The 12,883-nt window shown below is 42.7% G+C and overlaps 1 protein-coding gene across 1 annotated transcript; it reads left to right on the forward strand.

The window, feature by feature from the left end:
• The first annotated feature begins 414 nt into the window (after window positions 1–414).
• LOC144521375 (organic solute transporter subunit alpha) lies at window positions 415–7,447 on the forward strand. Its single transcript, XM_078255930.1, has 7 exons — window positions 415–481; window positions 3,604–3,755; window positions 3,887–3,960; window positions 4,154–4,309; window positions 4,804–4,912; window positions 5,312–5,564; window positions 6,997–7,447. The coding sequence occupies exons 1-7, from the start codon at window positions 415–417 to the stop codon at window positions 7,416–7,418; spliced, it is 1,233 nt and encodes a 410-aa protein (XP_078112056.1). The 3' UTR covers window positions 7,419–7,447.
• The last annotated feature ends 5,436 nt before the right edge of the window (window positions 7,448–12,883 follow it).

Here is a 12,883-nt window from a genome sequence, read left to right on the forward strand (position 1 = left end):
GGACACCCAGACCCACACCCTAAGGCCCATTCTGGCCCCATATATATAAGCCCATACATATACAGTAGAGTATACTCACTACAATACATTAGACTGCACCACTGCTTGTAGCCTCTCACTTAATGGACTTGGACCCCCCCACCTGTCCACTCACCTGTCTCTAGTCAATCATTAATGTCTCCAGTCAGACAGGAAACGTTCAGGTAGACACGGAAACCGACCCTTCCCGACACCAGGCTCCCATCCCTGATCCGGGAGACTCTCCAGCTTAGTTTGCTGCCGTGGTGTGCTTTAGCTGGCCGTGGATCAGAAGCAGGAGTTTGTAGCCGTTTGTTCTACGTTGGCCTGTCGGTGTTTGTTATGTGACAGGTGGACAGAGACCGAGAGGAGCCGAACATTAGAGAGAGAGAGAGAATGGGGAGAGGAACCAACTGTAGCTGGATTGGGCCTGAGATCCCTCTGTCGTCACAGATCTTCAGTGGTAAGGCCTCTACGGAAGCCATAGTTGAACGTTGAATGGAGCGACGGCATTAATGCTCAATAATCACGAGTAATCTCAATTTCAGCTCTACTTGCATTTGCGTTCAGCAGTTTTGGAAGCAGATGGGTGTTGACAAAACCGTCATGACCGTGTGACCAGGGCCAATCCCAGTTTTGAAGTTGATGATGTTGTGTATATGTAATGTTATATAGTTTGTAGTGCTGTCAAACGATAAAAATATTTAATCGCGATTAATCGCATTAATGTCGTAGTTAACTCGCAATTAATCGCACATTTTTATCTATTCTAAATGTCCCTAGATTTATTTTTGTCCAATTATAAATGTTTTAATATAATTTAGAACAAATTACTTTTCTGGTATCTGCCACTGAGATATACTGTATATGCCATAGGCTCCCTAAAATGTGATAATGTACATCCTCTTCTTCAAGTTCCATCAAACCCAGAGTGGGAGATGTGTGTGTGTGTTTTCACAGTGGGACACATACAGTACAACTGTGGAGGACAAATACAGACGCTGTATTTAACTAGCATCAGCATCATCTCAGTAGTGGTGTAGTCTAATGTATTGTAGTGGGTATGCTGTACTGTATATTGGCAAGAATCTGCCTTTTGGGGGAGGGGGCCATCTCATAGTGGGGAGGTCTGGGTGTCCTCCCCCAAGGAAGTTTTGAGCATCAACGACTTCATTTCCTGCATTCGGATACACTTTTGTGCACCAATTTACGGTGGAAATACCTTTATTTAGCCTACGTGAAAGAAGAAAAACACAGATGACAATTATGTATCAAAAATATAATGGACAGTATGTTGTTGCGTGTCACTGGGCATTTTTGAGTGGGTATATAGAAATCCTGGAGCTTTCTTAGCAGGTATACTGCGTATACCTGGGTATCACGTAGACTACACCCCTGCATCTCAGTGTTCTCAGGAGGGAATATGGAGAAAGGTTCACCCATCTGCTGTATTTTTGGCCATGCTAAATGATAACATCACATTGGAATTGTGTTCAAAGGGAAATGGAATGCCATGGGAAAGATATTCCATCAGGTGTAATAATGCCTCCTGAAATAATGACTAAAAAGATCAAACTTGAACAATCAACATACTGTAAAAAGACAAAAAGAAAAGTTAAATCAGATAAAAACACAAAGGATAAATCACAATACTACACAAATCAATCCGATTCCATCAAAGAACAAAAAAAGATGAGTTGGGAAGGAGCGGACGGAAGCATAATGCTTCTAAAGCCGGTGACACACCAACCGGACGTCCAACCTTCGGCAGAAAAGGCAGTCGGACTGACTGCCTCCCCAAGTTGGCCAAAAAAACATACCTCGGAACACACCGAAGCGATGCCGACTGCCGACGGCAGCCGATTGGACGAACGCGTCACGTGGGTCTGGTTTCTCCGGAAATTCAAAGCCAGACTGTCATGGCGGCCTTGTTCAGAATACGATCTCATATTGTACTAAAATAGTTCACCAAAACGTGTTTCTGAAAACATTTTAAGCGAGAAATAGGCCGTGCAGTTGCTGAATCCTTCTTCATTTCAGATCGACAAAGGTCAGTTTAAAAGATTTTCGTCAGATTTTGAGAGGCGTTAGTCACGCTAATCCCGCTCGTCATTTCCGGGGTTAGCACTCCACCAATCACTGCCCTCCGACGCGACATGTCAGGTCAGCCAAAATGAAGGCCGACAGCACCTCGGACGGACGACGGCACGGAACACACTGAACAGACTTGAGTCACTGACCTCGCCAGACTGTCCAACGGCCGATTATCGAGGTTGGTGTGTCACTGCCTTAAAGTCCTGCCCCAACCTTACAATATCATATTATTACAGATAAACCCCAAAAGGTGACGGGAAGGCTGAGTATAGACACATGGGACATTCCGTCAGTGCGGATGAGATCAACACAGCTGTACAAGTTTGAAATTGACTTATAGACGTACCGGGATGGCATATGTTAAGCTTGACCAGAACCAAACAGTAGTATGACCCATCCTGCCGAAAAGAAGTGGGTTAACATGAAAACAATATCAGACTGAATGAGTTAACCCTCCTGTTCTCCTCGGGTCAAATTTGACCCCTTATTAAAGTTTCCATATCAGGAAATTTGGGTTTGCATCAACCAAATTGCCCCAAAATAACATGGATGGTTCCATTCAACGCTATCCGCAAGTAAAATGAATGACTACTTTCATTGAATTTTGGGTCTTTAATTCAGTTTTATAGGATTTTATAGAAATGTTTAAAGCGTAACTCTCACCAAAATGCAACTTAGGGTCTTTGTGCGAATGTACCCGAGTCAAACTTTCATTTAAAAGCATATTTAGGACGGAAGCACCACTTTTAAGATTGACCGTATTCTCGTTTTTCGGTCAAATGGCCTTTTGAATGGGAGTGCTAGGGGCGCTTTTATGCTAGCTTCAAAATAGCTATTTTTAAAACACTAAGAAGGCTCGACACAACATGAAACTTTGCTCCAAGTATCACCAGGGGCTCTACACCTTAACGAAAGCGTTGACGACAATGTTTGTGTACCCAGAGTTTACTAAAAAGAAAGGTTTTGAACAACTCACCGTAGCTCTTGTTGTTTCCAGCCGCTACCACTTCGGCAGTCAAAACAAGTCGATATCAAAACATGTAGCCACAGATTTAGTATATCCGTTGGTCACCGGTGTAGATCATGCGTAGAGCTACGGTGAGTTGTTCAAAACCTTTCTTTTTAGTAAACTCTGGGTACACAAACAATGTTGTCAACGCTTTCGTAAGGTGTAGAGCCCCTGGTGATACTTGGAGCAAAGTTTCATGTTGTGTCGAGCCTTCTTAGTGTTTTAAAAATAGCTATTTTGAAGCTAGCATAAAAGTGCCCCTAGCACTCCCATTCAAAAGGCCATTTGACCGGAAAACGAGAATACGGTCAATCTTAAAAGTGGCGCTTCCGTCCTAAATATGCTTTTAAAGGAAAGCTTGACTCGGGTACATTCACAAAAAGACCCTAGGTTGCATTTTGGCGAGAGTTACGCTTTAAGTGAAACAAAATGGAAATGTATTGTGATTATCAGGCAGTAGGTGAAAGTGTGTCTTTTCTCAGCCCTTAAAGATGATCTGTGGCTCTTCCTGATCCCGGCCGGCCTGGCTGCCATCTTACTGGCCGTGTTCCTGGAGGAGGTGGGCTTCTTCCTGCGCCACATCCCCTCATCCAGACGGAGACGCCTCTACCTGTGGATATTGGGAATGTACCCGGTAACTGTAGACTCGTCGTTCCCACGCACATCTCCTCCTCTGACAGCTGCAGAAAGAAATCAATAACCACTTCAAATGTGAAGAATCTTATATTGATATACTAACATTTGAATGTTCTTTTTAACTTTAAGGTATTTGCCCTGACCTCCCTTATAGCGCTGTATGTGCCGCGCTCTTCCTCGCTGTGTAATTTCATCGCCTCGCTGTGAGTTAACAAGTCTTGAGATTCACAGATTCAACTGCAAGATTGTATGTATTGCCATTTCAACACACAAAACAAAAACAGCAAGAACCCCTCTCACATACAGTAAGCCCCTTAGGACATACAAGACAATTAAGTCATTAAAACAACAGCAATTTAAGAGTGTAATCCCCATGTGTTGTACATGTGTGTGCAGGTATCACTCCATCACCTTGCTAAAGTTCATGGGACTGATCACAGACTTCTTTGGAGGGAAAGCTCGTATGCTGGCTGCTCTGTCAGGACAGCACGTATCTCCAGACCCTTTCCCCTGCTGCTGCTGCTGCTGTCTGCCAATGGTGACCATCACCCGGTACACACACACACACACACACACACACACACACACACACACACACACACACACACACACACACACACACACACACGCACACATACACACACACACACACACACACACACACACACACACAGAAACACTGACCAACACCTGCTGTGTTGTGTTGTGTTATGTTGTGTTGTTCTGTGTTGTGCTGTGTTGTGTTGTGTTGTTCTGTGTTGGGTTGTGTTGTGTTGTGTTGTTCTGTGTTGTTCTGTGTTGGGTTGTGTTGTGTTGTGTTGTTCTGTGTTGTTCTGTGTTGGGCTGTGTTGTGTTGTTCTGTGCTGTGTTGTGTTGTTCTGTGTTGTGTTGTTCTGTGTTGTGTTGTGCTGTGCTGTGTTGTGTTGTGCTGTGTTGTGTTGTTCTGTGTTGTGCTGTGTTGTGTTGGGTTTTGTTGGGTTGTGTTGTTCTGTGTTGTGCTGTGTTGTGTTGTTGTGTTGTGTTATCTTGTGTTGTGTTGTGTGCAGCAGTCGTGGCTGGATGCTGGCTGCTGTGCTGCAGCTCTCTGTCATCCGCAGCATCCTGTTCTTCGTCACACTGGTCCTGTGGACAGATGAACAGTATGACTACGGTGATGTGAGTCCTCGATTTAAACCTTGATCTGTGCTTATTCTCCCAGCATGCACTAGGTGGTCAAGCTGTAGTCTGTGCTGCTTTAATATACTGTAAGCTTTTCTTTTAATCACAGATAGCTAGTTGACAGTATATGGTTTTTCAGTGCTTTACCTCATCACCATTTGATTTAAAGTAGTATTTTAAAGCACTGTCAAAATACTATGAGTCAGCAAATGTTTGCATTGAAATCGTGACGGTAACTTGTTAAAAGCCATGTGTACATATGGTGTCACTTTATAAACCCCAACATTGCTTTTTGACCTATAGTCTTTGACTAGATTTTATTAGGCTTTGTTCAGATGGAAACTGACCAACAGCATTCCATAAACAGGACTAATGGCCTCAGTTCTTGTTCTCCAGGTGGATTCTGTCAACCCCAACCTGTACGTGAACGCTATTATAGGTTTGTCAACCTTTGTGTCCTTCTACGGCCACCTGCTCTTTTACAAAGCCACTAAGAGTGCGTTGCATGGCTACGGACTGAGAGCCAAGTTCATCTGCGTCATCATGGTGTTGGTGCTGTGTGGCCTGCAGAGTGGCATCTTAGAGACCATGGGTGCTCTGGAGGTTATCCCCTGCACGCCGCCCTTCTCTGTGCTGACCAGGTCACAGTGTAAGTCCCATCACGATCTGGCCTCTTCCAATCTCTGTCTCAAATCATCTTCACCATTCCCTTTGCAGTTTAGGAGAACAACTAGCAGGTCCTGTGTTACCAGCGTAGTTGCTTTCCCGGATGTTCGATTGGCCTTACATGCCAGTTTGCACACAACAGAGGACTTGAAATGCGTAGACATGTCACATCCGAGCACGTTTGGTCAACTGCAAGCGGAGAGGTTCATTCTTGCTCTTGGGATCAGTATGTGTCAAGGTGGACTCCAGCCACCAGGAGTCAGTGGACGGCTGACGAATGATAACAGAGGCATTTCCATCTGATGTCAAAGAAATCCACCATCTCCGCACATACACAAACACCTGTTATCGTATGGCCAGCTTCCGTCCACTTATAAAAGACCATGGGATGTGATTATGAACCTTGAAAAGCTAGTAAGTGGACCTTGAGTGGAGTGTCTAACACAGTTGCAAAGCAATTGGAATGCCAGGAAATGTTCGAGTGATCCAAAACTCACCAGACAGCATCATATTGACGGCAGCCCCTCTGAAATAAAGAACAGGAGCTTGTTTCTTATTTACTCTGACGTTCAGTTCTTCAGTCAGAAGGGCAGAGAACCTTGAATCTATATATCTAGGCTTCCCTGCACTTAGACAGGCAGATGATGAATGTCTTCCAGTAAAGCCCAGAGCCAAAAGGGCCCTACCCAGTTCCTCAAGTCTGCAGAGTTCATGGAGGGTGTGCTTTGGGTACAGACTTTACTGGTGAGACCAATAATTGCAAATTCATAGCAATCTGAATGCAAATGTAACTTAAATCAACCAATACATAAAATACAATTACTGTGAAATGCAATCTATTTTCTTCAATTTATTTATAAAAACTAATAAATAATGGACGTGGCATCAGTGACTGCAGTTTTTTGGTATTTTGGAGCTAGAGTGACCATATTTGGACAAAAGGGCGGAGCTAGTGAGGATGACGCGGCTATGCCGGTGTTGTTTGTGGTTTCATGGTGCTGCGCTAAGCTAAATGCTAAAGAGGGAACCTTTTATACAAGTCAAAGTTACTGTATGTTTTGTGATTTGTATAGTGTGGCATAAACTACTGGCCCGATTTTCATGAAACTTGGTGGAAGGGTGTAGCGTGGGCAGAAGAAGAGCCCATTAAACTTTGGAGCGGATCCAAATCACGGGGAGGATACACAAATTATTATTTACTTTTGTTAACATTGCAAGATTCATGTGGTGTTGGAATAATCGGAAGACTGTGAAAAACATGAATGTGAATGCCCCTTCAAGTTGGAACTTTAAACGAGCGAGATAGGGCATGCTCTCTCCAAGTGTTCCTTTAGTTAACTGTAATGTCATTAATGTAGAAATTGGCTATTGATGCCCTTTAACCCTGTGTCTTGTGGTCTCTGTCCAAACCTCAGTGATCTACCACTACTGTGTGATTGTGGAGATGTTCTGCATCGGCCTATATGCCCGCCACACTTTCCGTAAGGTGGAGCCAAGTGTGCCGGAGGATGTGGAGGGCCCCGTCAGTGTCTGGCAGATGGAAAAGGCCGTTCAAACAGACGATGTTCAGATGACGCATCACAGACCCGGCCAGCTCCGCCGCGGCCTCATCACTGCCTCCAATCCCGGCTACAGCAGTGACAGCGAGGACAGCCTGTGCAGGATTGAGCATGCGCCCCTAGATGGTTTCGCGTTCCCTCAGGCCAGAGGTCAGCAGCCAGCCAGGACAGAACCAGTGGAGCCCAGATCTGCAGAGGACCCTGGTGTAGATCTGAGCCACATTACTGTGAGGGCTGATATTAACTTTCAGGACTCTAAGGATGTCACTGTGGTTTGACAAGCTATGGGGCAGAGACCTCGGTCACATTTAGGTCACGGGTTAAACCCAACATGTCCAGTTTGGCTACACTTCATCATAACCTGTCTTGGGCTCATGCATACTTCACCGGAGTGTCTCCAAGGTTGATTGAGCCTGAGCAGCTGCAAGATAACACTGGTGTTTGTGCCTCTCTGACTCTCATGGGCATAGGAAGCCTTCACAAAGTGGGTAGGACAATATAATGTGGGGGGGTCCTCTCCCAGAAAACTTTGAACAGAGTAGATGTCATTTGCTATATTCTGGTGCCTTTTAGCAGGTGATTTAATGCTATTATTTAGCTATACTATGAGAGAAATGATGGGTACATTTTGTACTTTGATGGCCAAATGAAGCTTTGTGAAGCATTTTCTTTATTTTCTGAGCCCACTAGATGGCGCTCTCTGTTCAAGAAAGGGTTGAAAGCACACTGCGTTGAGTTGAGCCTTTTTCTTTAAACCGAGAGCGCCATCTAGGGGCCTCAGAAAATAAAGAAAATGCTTCACAAAGCTAGCCTAGAAATCCAGACGCACCCTAGCAAATGTTATTTACAGCCAGTGTCAGTCTAGCAACTCTCGGTTGGCTTGCGACCTGGAAAAACCAAACTCTGGCTGGGCCAATCGGTATAGAGTCGGTGGGCGGGCTTATGGCTTCTGCTGCTGCTGGCTAACAGCGGCTCTTTGGAATCGGCTTTGGCCGCGACTCTGGAAGACTTGGAGTTAAGCTTTTCTTTGAGAAAAGAACAAAGAATGGCACAGAAGTCATTCTTAAAAAAGGAAGATGTGTTCGGAGTTTTGCCGACCGGATACGGCAAAAGTCCAATCTATCAACTAGCTCCGCTACCTTCTTCGTTGCTCTGGTTGATCGTAGCGCTATCCTATTGCGTGCAGTGGAAATTTGAAAGACAACCGTTTATCCCGCCCCTCGGATTGAGCCCTGCCAATGGTGAGTTCCCAGACCCAACATCTTGACGTGGGTCTGGCTTCATTTGGCCATCAATAGTAATTTCACCCAGAGGAAGTGCTGGCCCTAGATCACTTATTTGAAGATATTAAAAAGCTAAAAGTGCAAAAATTGATTTGATGACTAATTCAGAGACATCTTTAATATTAACCACTCATGAGGATCTCTTTATCTTGCTATGCTTTATGCCGTGCTTTATGCGCCATTAGCTTACAGTCCTTCAGGGCTGCTACAACAAGCTAACTTGTTACGTTCACGCAAGTAGCTAGCTACAGCTTGCGCGATTAAAAAAAGGGAAACTTAAATCTGAAAAAAAGGCCTAACTAAAGATTTTAGTGATGTGTTTAAAAGTAGGCTAGTATTGTATGCCGTTTTATTCAATGTTGAATAAATGAATAAATACATAAATAAGTAAATATGCCTTTTGAAATACACCCTGAAATAAATAAATGAGGCAATAAATATATAAATAAATGTAAAAGAAATAATGTATATAAATGAGTAAATATAGTTCAATAAATACATAAATAAATTGGTTTTACTTTTACTTATTTAAGGGGACTTTTATTTCATGTCACATTCATTTATTTCCCTCTTTTTATTCCCTCTTCTTATATTGAGGAGGAAGGAGCCCATCCTCCCATTGCCCTGCAGCTGTTGTTGTTGAAGCTTTTTTAATAATGGACTTTTTACAAACATTTGTACTCGGTCTTGTCTCGGTCTCGGATGAAGAGGACTCAGGATTTTATTTCAAGACCACAACTGCAGGGATATCACTTCTTGTGTATCGTGTGTATCGTGTGTTACTGTTAACCCCTGTACCCCCCCCCCAACAAACCTTAAAACATCTAAAAGAAAACACACAGCATTGTGTAAATTCTGCAATGTCACGCTAACTGACACAGCTGGGACCACGGAGCTAGCTAGCAAAAGTTATCAATCTGTCTCTGTGCCAAAACTCTTCAAATATTAGCTATACATATTAGCTAGTTGCGTACAGTATATACTGTATGTTTCAGTCGTTTGGTCTGGTCCTGGTGATGACTCAGTCTCGATACACTCTGGTCCTGGTGATGACTCGGTCTCGGTTTAGGTGGTCTTGAGTACAACACTGGCCTCCTCTGGTATACACACTTTACTCTGCCGTCTTTATTAACACACAGCAGACTGGAGTAGAGTTCTAGTTATTATTATTTTATTATGTAGCAGGGCTGTAGTACTCGAGTCCAGACACTTCAGAATAATAATCGGAGTCTGTCAGCGGCAAAAACAGAACTTTTAGTGGACGCTGACTGACTGGTGTGCATTTTCCATTACAGCCCGGTTCACAGCTGCTGATTACAGCGTTCTCACTCAATACTGGACTACAGATTTCAAAAGATTTCAAAGATTTTGGTTCACATTTGTCACTTAGACACCAATGCATGGGGAAAATAGGGTCCAAGTTGAAAATATTGAAACACCATTATTTATGCAAATGAGCACATATTTAATTAGACAATGCCTCATTTGCATCATTAAAATGAAGAAAAGTGTAAGTAATCAACGGGAGGACGTTTCATGGTGATTTTTGTTAGTTCAAATATTTCCCTATTCACCTGTAATGTCTCCCTTAAAGCATAACTCTCGCCAAAATGCAACCTAGGGTCTTTTTGTGAACGTACCTGAGTCGAACTTTCGTTTAAAAGCATATTTAGGACGGAAGCGTCACTTTTAAGATTGACCGTATTCTCGTTTTCCGGTCAAATGGCCTTTTGAATGGGAGTGCTAGGGGCGCTTTTATGCTAGCCTCAAAATAGCTATTTTTAAAACACTAAGAAGGCTCGACACAACATGAAACTTTGCTCCAAGTATCACCAGGGGCTCTACACCTTAACGAAAGCGTTGACAACATTGTTTGTGTACACAGAGTTTATTAAAAAGAGAGGTTTTGAACAACTCACCGTAGCTCTTGTTGTTTCTGGCCGCTACCACCCCGGCAGTCAAAACGAGTCGATATCAAAACAAGTAGCCACAGATTTAGTATATCTGTTGGTCACCGGTGTAGTTAAGGTGTAGAGCCCCTGGTGATACTTGGAGCAAAGTTTCATGTTGTGTCGAGCCTTCTTAGTGTTTTAAAAATAGCTATTTTGAGGCTAGCATAAAAGCGCCCCTAGCACTCCCATTTAAAAAAACGAAAATTTGACTCGGGTACATTGACAAAAAGACCCTAGGTTGCATTTTGGCGAGAGTTACGCTTTAACATGGGCGCCAATGGGAAACTGGCATCGCCGATTTCAGTATATTTCAATACTTTCCACCACTTGGATTTCTTAGGACATTTTATACGTTATATAGGAGACTTTCGTGAGTAATAAACATTTGCCGGATTTCCTGTTGCAGTTTGATTGAGATTCACCCCTTTTTTTCTCTCACAAAATGCTTGTACCAGTCGGCTGATGACCGTGCGGCTGATTTGGTTTGGAGAGCGAGGAATGTGAAGCATAGAAGTCTTCCTGGATGAACTTGCACTGAGCTTCATTTGTCATGACATATGTGTCAGTTTGAGGCTAACTATATTTCTGTAACTTGTGTTACAGTGGAATGTGGATACATCACAAAACTATGCAGCATTATGTCTGCAAGAGATACAAAACTCTTGTAGGGGAAAGAAGACATACATGAATAGGTTCAATACAAATGTCAGTTTATACATGACAGAAAAATAATAACATTACGAGTCAAAGGCAAAAAGGCTAGAGACAAGAAATCAACATTTAGGATCAGCATACATCTTTCTTGCAATTTTACTAGACTACTTTTTTCAGTGAGGAAAAAAAAAACTATTTAAAATTGTTCATAAACCAAACAATAGAAGGCTTAGAATATCTCCACTTACTACAATGGATGAGAACAATCATATTAACTAAATCCATTTCACTAAAAGTTACAGAAACTCATTTGAAATCAAATCCGACAGCTGCATTTCTTAATAAAAACTTTAAATTCGGAAACCTTAGAACATGCATTTTTTTATTTCATTTGTCCCAAAAGATTTTGGTGCGATATAGGAAATTGGTTATTACTGAAGATAATGGCATTCCAACTTTTGATATCTCTCACATTCTCTTTTTTTTATGGATAGTTTAAATACATCTGTTTCTGACAGTATACATATTTTACATCTGGGTAAATATCATTTTCACTGTAGCAAGTGGAGACATAGTAAACCATCCTTTAACTGGTTTATAAATGACTTTAAGTTGTTTTTTCTATTCATTGAGAAAGATGGAGTCCAGCAGGACTGCAAACAAATACACTCACCTAAAGGATTATTAGGAACACCTGTTAAAATTCTCGTTAATGCAATTATCTAATCAACCAATCGCATGGCAGCTGCCTCAATGTATTTAGGGGTGTCGTCCTGGTCTAGACAATCTCCTGAGCTCCAAACTGAATGTGAGAATGGGAAAGAAAGATGATCTAAGCAACTTTGAGCGTGGCGTGGTTGTTGGTGCCAGACGGGCTTGTCTGGCTAGTATTTCACAATCCGCTCAGTTACTGGGATTTTCACGCACAACCATTTCTAGGGTTTACAAAGAATGGTCTGAAAAGGGAAATCTACATCCAGTATGCGGCAGTCCTGTGGTTCAAAAACGCCTTGTTGATGCTAGAGGTCAGAGGAGAATGGGCCGACTGATTCAAGCTGATAGAAGATCAACTTTGACTCAAATAACCACTCGTTACTACCGAGGAATGCAGCAAAGGATTTGTGAAGCCACAACGCGCACAACATTGAGGCGGATGGGCTACAACAGCAGAAGACCCCACCGGGTACCACTCCTCTCCACTAAAAATAAGAAAATGCTACAATTTGCACGAGCTCACCAAAATTGCACATTTGAAGACTGGGAAAAATGTTGTCTGGTCTGATGAGTCTCGATTTCTGTTGAGACATTCAGATGGTAGAGTCAGAATTTGGCGTAAACAGAATGAGAACATGGATGCGTCGTGCCTTGTTACCACTGGGCAGGCTGGTGGTGGTGGTGGTGGTGTAATGGTGTGGGGGATGCTATCCTATCAATATCGGCCAACATTTCTAAAGAATGCTTCCAGCACCTTGTTGAATCAATGCCACGAAGAATTAAGGCAGTTTTGAAGGCGAAAGGGGGTTAAACACGGTATTAGTATGGTGTTCCTAATAATCCTTTAGGTGAGCGTAAGTAGGGGCCCTATGGATTTTTCTAATTTATTGTTCTTCTAAATTTGGTCCTTAAGTTTGGATCATAATGTCTTTGCTTCTTCTTCTAGACTCCCACAAGCTATTATATTATCGTGTGTAGCCTATTAATTAAATGTACATCCTCCAAGAAACATTGCATGCTACTGTTTGTAAATTGTTCACGTAAAAATAAAATGGTACATGTATTTTATTTCTGTTTCTTTATTGTTCCATAAAAAAAGGATGGCGAAGGCTTGACCCGCCCTACTCTGCTTCTTATTGG

This window comes from Sander vitreus, chromosome 7 (assembly GCF_031162955.1).
Source record: "Sander vitreus isolate 19-12246 chromosome 7, sanVit1, whole genome shotgun sequence".
Taxonomy (NCBI): Eukaryota; Metazoa; Chordata; class Actinopteri; order Perciformes; family Percidae; genus Sander; species Sander vitreus.

What these genes read in the sequence shown, in the direction of transcription:
- LOC144521375 (XM_078255930.1), top strand. Translation starts at nt 415, where the DNA reads ATGGGGAGAGGAACCAACTGTAGCTGGATTGGGCCTGAGATCCCTCTG. An exon ending in GTCGTCACAGATCTTCAGTG is followed by an intron (nt 482 to 3,603) that starts GTAAGGCCTCTA and finishes GTCTTTTCTCAG; the next exon opens with CCCTTAAAGATGATCTGTGG. An exon ending in CCAATGGTGACCATCACCCG is followed by an intron (nt 4,310 to 4,803) that starts GTACACACACAC and finishes TGTTGTGTGCAG; the next exon opens with CAGTCGTGGCTGGATGCTGG.